Here is a 12,198-nt window from a genome sequence, read left to right as displayed (position 1 = left end):
GGCGGACAGGAACCCTTACATGGCCAGAAGGATACCATGTTTGGGGGGGGGGGTTCTGCAAAGAGTGGACTCAAAGGGTTTCCCTTTTTATAATCTTGAAGGTAGGTGAAGTCCCAGGCTCCTGCTGATTTGGGCCAGGATTAGCATTGAATAGAATTCAATGAGTTTTTAGATAAGGAAGAAGCTGTTTGTGGAGGTTGGGGAAACCTGAGCAGATAGTGGGGGCTGGGAAAAGCCAAAGCTAGCTCAGATCTGGTGGGGGCTGGGAAAGCCCGGATATCATTGGAATTCAAAAAGGTGCTTTTTGACCAGGATTTGTGAATCAAAAGATCCTAGCTTCTTCAGCCTGAAAATCAGAAAGGAATCTTAAAGGGACTTCAAATCCCATCAGTAAAACCCAAGAAGACCTGAAGAAAGACTCCAGGCTGGGATTAACCCATGTAAAGTGTCAGGCCAGCTCTGCAGAAACAACAAGGGGGGGATCTGTGGGGATAACTGTGTTTGGCTGGAGCTTCAGGAAGAACCATGGAGACTTTCACCTCCCAGACTATATGGAATTGGGACTGAGTGAACCTCTGCTGATTAGGAACATCAGGCCCAGCTATGCTGGGTGAGGGGGAGCCAGCACACCTATGAATGCAAAGACAGTGGGATGGGGATGCTGCTGGTTGAGGGCACTTGAAGAAAGGGGGAGTTTTTGTTTTGGAGTTCCAGGTCAGAGGTGAAACTAGAGAAAGCATCAATTATTAGAGGTGCTTACACAAATACTTATTTAAAAAAATTAACTTTCAAAGAGGAGCCCAACCATAGAAACTTACTATGGGAACAGAGAAGATTGGGGTTCATCTTTAGAGGAGGACAATAAAGTAAAAAAGCTTCTTCTACCCCAAAGAGTAATATTAAATTACTCCCTTCCCAGAGAACTCAAAAAAGAATTTAAAAAGCAAAGGAGAGCTATTGGAAAACAAACAAACAAACAAACAAACCTAAAAAACAAAAACCAAAACTGTCCAAGAAAAATAAGATTATGAAAAAAAAGTCATCCAACTAGAAAAGGATATAGAATCATAAAGATGAAAATAACTCCTTGAAAATTAGCATTGGGCAAAGGGAAACCATGAGAGACCAAAAAATAACAAAACAATATAAAAAATGAAGAACTAGAACAGAATGTAAAACATCATATAAGAAAAACAACTGATCTGCATTGCAGATCAAGAAAATAAAATGTAAGAATAACTAAGTATTGTACTATTCCTGAAATCTATGACTAAAAAAATAACCTTGACACAATAATGCAAAAAAAAATCCAAGAAAATTGTCCTGGAATGATGTAACAGGACGAGAAAGTAGAAATAGAAAAAAAAAAAAAAAATCCAATTACCATTTTAAAGCGCTCCTTTGTGGAAAACACACAGGAATATTATTGCTAAATTTCGAAACCCCCAAATCAAGGAGAAAATTTTGCAAGAGATAAAAAATAAATAATTCAAATATGCTGGAGCTAGTTAGAATTGTATAGGACTTAGCAGCAGCCACAATTAAGATCATAGGTCCTGTCATCATTGAATACCAGTAATCAAAAGAACTAGGTCTGCAACTAAAAATATCACTTCCAGCAAAATTATCCATAATATTGAATGAAAAAAAAAGCACATTCAATAAACTTACAGATTTTCAGACTTTCAACTAAACTTGAAATCAATAGAAACTTTACCAATAAGAGCCAATATCAAGGGTCAGTTGGACAAACTGTTTTTTATGTGGAAATGTATACTATATGTTTAAGACTGACATCAGTAATTGGGTAGCTCAAAAAAAAAAGACATACAAATGAGGTGCAGAGGAATAATAGATATAGAGGCATTAGAGGGTGGGGAGGGCTCATAGTTCTAAAAACCTACTCACATTGGGAATGGTTTAAATAGGTAACACTATATACATACATACATACATACATACATATATATATATATATATATATATATATATATATATATATATATATATATATATATATATATATGTATATCATGAAAGGTATATCACTCTCCAAAAGCTATAAAGAAATAAGAGGGAGAGGGATGGGCAGAGGGGAAAGCAAAGGGTGAAAGGGAAAAGATAAGAGAGGGATCCATGACTGGGAGTGGTTAAGTAATAGCAAAGCAAGTTAAGGAGCAGAATTAAAACAGAAGAGTTACTAGGGATAGGAAAAAAAAAGATACACAAACACTACAACAAAGAGCAAGAGTGAATATAGATTTTTATATATATGTGTGGGTTTGTGGATGGATGGTATGAATGTATATGTGTATGTGTATATCTATTAAAAATATCTATGCTTAACTATAACATGCTTGGGAGAAGTGGAGTGATGAAAGGGGGAAAAAAAGAATAAAGTAAAAGTGCATAGCAGAGAACAAAAGAACAACCTACAAGAAGCAAAGATGGACATCCATGAATATAATTTCTTCTATTATATATCTTTTTTTGAACTGGAAATTTATTGTTATATATTTTAAATCCTCCCTGATGTTCTGCTGGGCACATGACAATGTTCTGTTTTGTATTGTTTTATTTTCCTTTTCTTTCTTTTTTCTATTCAGTTTTTTTTAATAAACAGAAAATCAAAATAAAAAGCAAAAAATATCTTCTATTTTTAAAAATTGTTTTAACTTTGTATTATTGTTTCTTGATGCCTCAGAGTCATTAGGCTTCACTTGCTGAATTCTAATTTCTAAGGAGGTTTTTTTTCAGTGAGTTTTTGTACCTTCTTTTACATTTGAACTATTATTTTTAAGGAGTTCTTTTCTTCAGTGAATTTTTTGTGCCTTTTTTTACTATTGGGCCAATTCTGTGTCTAAAGGTTATTTTCTTCAGAATTTTTGCATGTTTCTTTTACCAAGGTGTTAATTCTCTTTTCATAATTTTCTTGCATTATTCTCATTTCTTTTCCCAATGTTTCTTCTACCATTCTTATCTCTTTCATGAACTCTTCCAGGCATTTTTATTGGATCCAGTTTGATATTTTTTCTTTGAGGTTTTGCTTGTAGTGATTTTGATTTTTCCTTCCTTCTGAGTTGTTTTTAATGTTTAAATTTAATGGTCAAATTGTTTTTCCCTTTTTTTTTTTTTGTTATTTGCTTGCTTGCCCAACCTATTTCTTGACCCTGAATGTTACGTTAAAGTTGGGTTTTGCTGATTTGGGGGTGAGAAGATATTTTTTCATTGCTGCCATTTCCATAGTTCTGGGGAGCTTAAGTTTTTGGTGCTCCCAAGGTTGTGTAATACAGGGAGAAGTGTGGTCACTGTGCTGTGGTCTTTATCCAGAAAGGGCCCCATATCCACTGCAGCTACAAACACTACTTCTCTTCTTGGCCCTGGAACCATGATCAGGGCTTGTGTTCCACACTCACGAGTGTTACTGCCCCTTCTTACCTTGCATATTTAACTAGGACCACTATTCCTTTGTGATTGATCAGAATCTCTCTCTCTGCCTGGGACCTGCTACCCAGAACTGCAGAACAAGGTTACCAATCACTGTCAGCTGCACCCAGTGCCAGCAAAGAATTGCCTGTAATCTCTTTCTGACCAGTTTTCTGATCTCTTTACCATCTCTGGGCCAAGATCCCCAAACTGTTGCTGCTGCTATTACCCTCTAAGGCTTCCTGCCAGTGCTGCTGCTCTGTGCTTGTGCTTCAGACAGGCCTCTATGCTCATGTCACAGACCTCTTCTGTCCACATCATAAGTAGTCTTAGGCTAGAAAATTGTCTCACTCTGAACTTTTGTTGGCTCTGTCATTCTAGAATTTGATTGGAGGCTTTATTTTAAAGTTGTTTGGAGGGGAATGTTTGGGGAGTTCAATTGGGTTGCATATCCTTTGCCATCTTGACTCCACCCTCCTATGTTTTAAGGTTTTCTAATACATGTTTTGGAGTAATTTTTTTCTTTTGAGTTTGTGTCTTGATTGTTCCTTAGTACCACAATGTTCTTTATGAAGAAGTATTTTTCTTTCTTTTTTTTTTCTTTTTTTGGTGGGGAGGGGGATTGAGTTTTTTTGTCCTTCAGCTGCTTTCTTGGGGATACTGAGCATTGTACTATTCTAGAATTCAAGAGACAGTTCAGGTGGAGAACCTACAAGCTCCCCAGTGCTATGATCTAGGACAAAGTTTCATGGTTAACTCCTGGTCTGAGATTTACAATTTTCTGACCTAGATTTGGTGAGAGAATAGGATGAAGGGAAATAATAATAAAATTGTTCATGTCAATGGGATGAACTCACTCATAAAATGGAAAAAGATAGCATAATGGATTATCATCCAGCATATGTTCTTTGCAAGAAACAAACTTGAAACTGGAACACAAAGTTAAAATAAGAGTCTAGAGCAGAGTCTATTATGCTCCAACTTAACCAAAAAAGGGAAGAGTAGTGATCATAATTTCAAACAAAATAAAAACATGAATGAACCTAATTAAAAGAAACAATTAGATAAGTTGCATTTTGCTAAAGTTACCACAGACAAGAAGTATCAAAACTGAACACCAAATAGCATAGTATTCATATTGTTAAAGGAAAAATTAGATTAATTATGAGGGAACAATCAGTAAAAGTGTAATAATGGGAGAGTTAAATTAGTATTACTAAACACAGATAAATTTAACCATAAAATAGATAAGAAAGAAATTAAGGAAATGCAAGTCATGTATGATAGAACTCTGGAGAATACTGATTGGAAATAGAATCAGTAGACCTTTTCGTAGCTATATATAGTACCTTCACAAAAAAAATCATATCATAGTATAAAAACCTCAAAAACAAATGCAGAAGTGTACATTTTTCAAATCATAATGCAATAAAAATATAATCAGTAAAGGACCTTTGAATCATAGATTAAAAATTAACTGGATAGTAAATAATCTAATTCTAAAGAATGAGTAGGTCAAAGAACAAGTCATAGAAACAATAATTTCATTAAAGATAATGACAAAAACGAGGCAGCATGCATGAAAAACAACTGTACAAATTCACTATGTGGCCTGTACAGTATGGAAAATTTCCAAAAGTTCTCTATTTTTAAATCTGGGGAGAGAGAGAGAGAGAGGGAGGAAAAAGAGGAGGGAGGGAGGAAGAGAAGGAGAGGGGAAGAGAGAGAGAAGGAGAGAGAGAAGGAGGGAGAGAGGGAGAGAGAAGAGGAGAGAGGAGAGAAGGGGAGAGTGAGAGTGAGAGAGAGAGAGAGAGAGTGTGGGAGGGAAGGAGGGGGAGAACTAGTAGCATTTGAGGTGGCTCAGATCCATGGCATTAGCAAGGTCTTGAAGGAAATTTCTCTTTGCATAAAAATTAAAATGTTTCCCACCATCACACAATCCAACTTCTGATAATTTGGAGACTAATAATCCTTCTTCCCCACTCTTCTTTTGTCATCTACTTTTAAAAAGGGAAGGGGGATCGGGTCCACAAATAAGGGAAAACTGGAATACAAGCACTGTCCTCTAATAATGCTGCTCCTCTATATATCACTTAAAACCAAGTATAAAAAAGTCAATTGTCTTTAGACTCTTCGAAGAACTATGACAATAAGTGGCAACATTTAATACCTGCCCTAGGAGTTCCCAGGAATATAGATATAACAGAAAAATAGTTCTTGATTTTGATGGGCTTACATTTACAGAGATCTCAGGTATAAGCCACAAGCTGTGGCTACTAGGTATAAGGAAACAGCATCACTTCCTCAAATATCCTTGATACCATCCAATTTCCAGATGCTCACAGAGGTAAAAATATTCTCTTTAATTTTGCATAAAATACAATCATGTACAAAAATGTTCACATCTTTCATTCAGTTTACATTTAAGAAGTACACATGGCAATTTCAAATTTCACGTCATATAAACAGTGCTGTCCACATTTCCTAAAATTTTATCCTTTGTTCAATTCATTATTTGCATGATTACATAGTTGTTTTCAAAGAGAGAATGAAATGTGTCAAACTGATTTTACAAATCGGTGCATCTAAGAGTAATTAATTGGCCTCTGAGTTCTGGGGAGAAACATGAATATATATATATATATATATATAATTTATATATACCAACAGCATCTCCATAAAAAAATGGAGATCGATCTCTCAATCTATATATATGTATATATATTTTATACTCATGCTTATATAAATAGATTAGCTTGTTCTCTATAAATTCTCATAGACCATACTTATAAAGTATGTCTTCTAAGTGCATACTTAGACCACAGAGAGGAACAATGAGCACTTTGGAAGTGAGGAAGCCTAGGGGCTTTTCACAGGGGGCTATATAGCACGTTACATAGCATTTATTATTCTACTAAGATCTTAAAAAAATATCATTAGAAGAAATATGGGTATGCTGTGAATAATAAAGTTCTCTCTTTTAGGAAGCTTTTGTCCAAACCTTTGCACTTAAAAATCAGCTAGGTGTCACAGTGGATAGAGCACCAGCCCTGAAGTCAGGAGGACCTGAGTTCAAATTTGATCTCAGACACTTAACACTTCCTAGCTGTGTGACCCCGGGCAAGTCACTTAACCCCAATTGCTTAAGCTACAACAACAACAAAGAAAAATAGGATTTTAAAAAACAAATGGAGAAAGGATGCTCTGATAAACTCAAGATTTTACCTAAAACTGTTTGCAACAAGGTACAGTTGTCTCTTTTCCTCTGATCTTGATGGCTTGACAATTTTTTTTTTCTTTTTTCAAAAGCTTCTAGAAAATACTTTTCTTCTTTAGGTCAAACAACAAAACCAAGATGTGGTATATAAGGAAAAAGAACTTTTACTTCATTAATAAAATAATTTTTTGATCATAAAACAGATTTTATCAGATTGACATTTCACTAAAATAAACATTCTGAGGTGCATTTGGAAATAGTTCTGAAATACTTAACTCCAGTTGATGAAATATTAAATAACCTAAACTTAGCTTCACCTCTCAAAAAGCAAGTCAATACAATAAATAGTTTTTATGTAAAAAATGACATCTCCAATATTAAAGGTATTCCATGTAACTACACTGTATTCTAAACCTGGAAGTGATGACAACATTCTCATTCTTTCTTCACATTCTTACATATTTGTTATAATCTATGGATACTTTTATTTATAAAATAGCCATTGGATAAGCAATCATACAGAAATCCCCTGAGACATGAATTTTAATTTTCTTTTTGTAACACAATTTAGCAAGGCACATAGGAAGCACAGCAAGTTCATCCTCATTAGAAAAATTTTAATTCCTTCAGGGTTCAAACATTATACTCTGTCTGCATAAGATGTTCAAATACCTAAGCAAAATATGCAACTTGTACCTATCACATATGGGCCCTCCTCTTAAGTGCCCATGTACTTGCTATGTGGACAGCATTCTAAATCCCAGCAACTACCAACATTTTTCAGATGTTTAAAAAGCACTAGGACAAAAGAAAGAAATGCAGAAAGATTACAGATCAGACCATTTCTAACCCATGAGAAACTACAACGACCTTTCTCCCTTGTCAAAGAAGCATCTAGAAGTAAACCAGTTTCACACAATCTATCCATATTTCAAAGGCAAACCAACAAATCTTTTCATTTTGTTTTTCAAGTCTGGCCTTAGTTGGTGTACTTCTGTGTAAGCATTCTTTGAACCTGAAACTAACACATGTATATAAAAATGGCAAGTTTTCCCCTCATAGATAGAAAAGTGTTTTCTTATATCTTACGTATTTTCAAAAAGCCCTTATTAAGAAATCTTGCATACATTGCTTCTTGCGAAAATTATAAGCCTTTGCCATCTTGTATTCTCATAATCAATCATTTTTATTTTGTTTTTCTTTTATTTTTCATCTTGAAGATTTTTATTATGTTGGCATTTGTTAATAAACATGCACAATTTCCAAAAGAGCAAAAGAAAAAATAACACCCCACATTGCTCTTGTTCATGCAAATTCAAATAAAATAATTAATGTCATGATATAATTCTTTGCAAACTTTGTTGCAATAGAAACAAGTTTGTGTCATAATTATTTTATTTACATACCAGTACAGCATGTAATCTGTCTACAAATCAGTTTTGAGGTATTTTTTTAAAAATTTAAAAGTTGAGTTCTACAGGCTTAAGTATTTGAATGACTGGAAATTAAAGAGGGGATCAAAACTGAAAATGAGGATTTATTTTACTAAATTGTTTTGGCCTAATAACTAAATGAAAATTTGTTAATTTATAATTTTGTTGACTTAGATATGTTAATAACATTAGTTTTCTCAACTTTTGTTGGAGTTTTATAATTTAGTTATATAAGGTTTTTTCCCTATAATTTTTTCAAAGATATTCTCAGATATAAGTTAAATAGTAATATGCTCCACTTAATATTCCCTCATATTTAAAGATTTTTTTTAAAGAAGAAAACTTTTTTCTTTAAAAATACAATTTTTGATAATGTAGAAGTCATTATTAATCACATTCAATTTCAAAAAATAGAAACTATCTTTAAAATACATTACATCTCTTAATCTGTTGCTCTTTGGAGTTATAACAATCTGTTATATAAATAGTGAAGCAAAATATCCAGGGCATTACTTATGTCTAATCTCATTTTTGAATTTAGAAATTCACAACTTACCTCTTGGCTATGTACTATCATGATGTAAAGAATTAAAATAGGAAAATTATTAGCATAGTCATGCTTACAGAACTTAAAAAGGGGAACTCCTTCTCTGCCTTAACATTCTTCTCCATCTTTTAGCAATTCTTCAACTAACTGACAGAAATGGAGAAAAGCCACTTTGAGATTACAGGGCCATTGATTGAAAGTAATTTGGCAAAGTTAACATCAGAAATCCACCTCTGATACTTTGGATCAATTAGCTTTAAGAACTATTGTGTCAATTCAAAGGCCAGCCCTCCAAAAGAGATAGGCATGTTTATCTATCAAGTACCCTCTTTAGAAGAAAAAACTGTAAGAAATCAGATCATGCACCAGAAATCTATTCTAGTTCTTCCAAAGCACATTCCCTAGATTTGGGAGAAGTAGGAAGCATAAAATGATCTTTGCCAATATGGAGATAATAATAAGATAAGTTGATAAATCACAGGGTGAATTGCCACACTTAAGATTTCTACTTTTAAAATGGATAATTTGAAGTCTTCTAATTGATGCTAATAAGTTATCCATTTGTAGATATTTTTATCAAATATTCTCCAATAAAAATAATAATCAGCTAATAAAAATGAATCAGCAAGAGATTTTTTTCCTACTTACATATTTTCACTGAAAATGAAGTGAATAATATTCTGCCTTGAGATCACCTTTGAAGAAATAATTTGTTCTTCAGTTTCTGGCTTCTTATTATGAGCCCACTTTTGCCATTAACTCAGGAAAGCAGAACTACATCTTATCCCATACCCAGTGACTGAAAATAAGAATCCAGCATGTTTGTCTAACTTATTTTTTTTAATCAAAAGAAAATAGCAGACATAAACTGTAGTTGCTATAAGTATTTGAGTGGCCTGATTCAATGTTAAATGAGGATTTTTAGCTTTTTTTCACCCTAACTTAGAAAAAGAAATCACTTTTCAGATTACATTCTAGTTACTTGAAGTCAGTACAACTACTGTCATTACCTCCATCGTCTTTCCATTATCCTGTGGAGCTGGATGCTTCCCAGTCACCGCCAACATATGAAATCTATTGCTCAGTTTAAGAAATATGAAAGAAAAATACTCTCAGAAGAGTATTGTATTTTTCATTCTGCTCCCAGCTGCCATCTACCTGAGCTTAAATAAAAGCTGAGCCATGCACAAAGATGGCAGATGGCACAGTGCCAGTTAAAATGTCATTATGGAAGCCAAGGCAGCATATCGAGCTTTCTAATTCACAGAAACATTTAACCACACTGGTTCCAAAGTCTACAGCATGCAGACTGTAAGTGAATTAAAGTCCTGAGCTAATTTTTATAGCAGTGAAATGGAATGGTTCTTTGTGTTTCTCAGAACACTGAATGACTGGAGGTCATGTGTAGGATTAGGCTATCTAAATTTAATGATGAAATAGCTATTATTAGTAAAGTTTGCACCACAGTGAAATGTATGTGTATGTGCATAAATGTTGACTTGGCCACAACATTCCTAACAAAGGTTTCCTTCTCAGTAGACAATAAGTAAGAGAATAATTGGCGCACAGTAAAATAGCCTGACTTGGAGCTATCCTTAGTACTCTACACAGCTGGACTTCTTAGTTTCATAGAGGTGTTGACTGCCTTGTGAAGGGATTGTCCATTCACTCAATCCAAGTGAGTCTTTTCTGAAGGGATGGTTTCTTTTTTTTTTTTTTTTTTTTTTCCTTACATGATCTTTAAATCAATGTCTCTCTTGCTGATGAGTACTTCCAAAAGCCTTATTTTTGCCTTCACATGCTTGTATTCATTGTAATCGTCGGCCATTGGAGTACGGTCTTCCTTCTGGACATTTCTGATAGAAATAGAAAGAAGAGATAATATTAATTTCTTTTCTTTCTTCCCCCTATAAAATAATTTATTACATAGGGATTGTATTTTATTTTATGTCTTTCCAATAATTAATGAAAATCAGGAACATTTAATATTAACCCAAGTCTTTAATGAGGGTTTGGTGTTCTTTAAAAAGAACACTGTTTATATTAGGTTTACATTTTCCTTGGATAAACTTTTCCCTTGAACATTAAATTAGATGTAGAATATGAACTCTAAAAATGTATATCTTTAAAAATATGATAAAAATAGAATATGAACTCCAAAATGTATATATGTTTAAAAATATAACATGATTAATAAATTAAAAACAAAAAAGAGCATCTTATATACTTTTATTTTTATAACTTCTATTTTCTATGTACATGTAATTTCTTTAGACCTAATGCTTCTCATCTATTAAAAAAGGATATTGGAATGGATAATATTCAAGATCTCTTCTATCTCAAAAATTCTATAGGAATTTTTTTTTTGCAATCTAACTTTTATTTTTTTCAATAATAAAAATAGTTTTCAGCATTCATTTTTGTAACCTTTGCAGTCTAAATTTCTCTCTCTCTCCCTTAGCTCACCCGTCCCCAAGAAAGCAAGCAATATGATATCAGTTAAATATGTGCAATCTATGGCAATATTTTCCAGAATGTCTCCCAAAACTTTTTATTACTTATGACAGGGTGAGTTTTTTAAATCCATGAATTTAGGGTGATTATAATGTTTAGACTGATGAAGGGCTGAGTTTTGTTGGCCGAAACTTAACAGGAAAGAAAAAAAGCCAGGCACCTTACCGAGTTTGGACTCTAACTTATTATGTGACCTTAAACACATATGAATGCCAAATGAAATCTATTTTTAAAATGTCTTATAAAAATTGCACAAGAATGAAATGGAATAATGTCTGTCAACAAAAGAGAATAAAGTTCTCTTTCCTTTTATTGTAGATAAGTTCTTTACTTAAACTACAAGTTACAGCATGTGAATTCTAAAAATGCATGTGTCATTATTATGTGTGTAGTCAGAGACAATACAGTGGAATGGGAAGAGCATTGACTCAAGTTCAAATCTCACCTGATACTACCTGTATGACTTAGGAAAATAATTGAACCTCCTCAGGGTTCAGTCCTATAAAAGGTGTGGGTGTGTCCAGATGGCCTGTGAGGTCCCTTTTTGCTTTAGATCTAAAGATAACTTTTCTTCTAAAGGCAACTTCAATTATTTAAAATCAATTAAATGCAATTTTATGGAGCTACTTTCTATTTTTCACCATACTTTACCTTCCCCCCATCATAGTTTCTTAAAAATTAACTCAAATATAGTTATTCTGATAATTATAGATTAGCACTTAATATTTTGCTTCTTTCTTGGACCCTTATTCTTGGGAGATCATTTAGTGAAAGAGCAAAAGATGGGCTACTGAGAATGGGAGGTCTTGAAAGACAGATTTAAGGAAAGTTACACAGTGAAGCTCCAAGGTGTTTCTCTCCCTATAGATAAGAACAAAATGTCTTAGAAATAAAAGGAGAAGAGGAATGTAGTACCTTGAATTTTGTCTGAAAAAATTATCCTCAAAATCACGAAGTTTTTTTCGAATTCTTTTCTTCTCTTCTTTCACTTCTTGAAGTTGTTCTAAGAGCTCATGTCTAAGGAGGTTAAACAAATGAAAGAAAATCAAAATTAAACAAAA

General features: G+C 33.4%; 1 protein-coding gene across 5 annotated transcripts in view; it reads right to left on the bottom strand.

The window, feature by feature from the left end:
• The window catches only part of FAM13A (family with sequence similarity 13 member A), a 196,013-nt gene that overhangs the window by 25,262 nt on the left and 158,553 nt on the right, over positions 1 to 12,198 (bottom strand). For 4 of the 5 annotated variants that reach the window (XM_074275303.1, XM_074275302.1, XM_074275299.1 and 1 more), the window contains 2 exons: positions 12,053 to 12,154; positions 9,445 to 10,479 (listed from right to left, as the gene is read on the bottom strand). In XM_074275303.1, the coding sequence (XP_074131404.1) occupies positions 10,353 to 10,479; positions 12,053 to 12,154 (229 nt within the window). In that variant the 3' untranslated portion in view covers positions 9,445 to 10,352. Of the gene's footprint in view, positions 1 to 9,444; positions 10,480 to 12,052; positions 12,155 to 12,198 lie in introns of those variants that run through there. The other variant, XM_074275298.1, reaches the window with a different exon arrangement.

This window comes from Sminthopsis crassicaudata, chromosome 6, assembly GCF_048593235.1.
Source record: "Sminthopsis crassicaudata isolate SCR6 chromosome 6, ASM4859323v1, whole genome shotgun sequence".
In the NCBI taxonomy this organism is placed as follows: Eukaryota; Metazoa; Chordata; class Mammalia; order Dasyuromorphia; family Dasyuridae; genus Sminthopsis; species Sminthopsis crassicaudata.
This window is presented reverse-complemented; position numbering and strand designations above follow the sequence as displayed.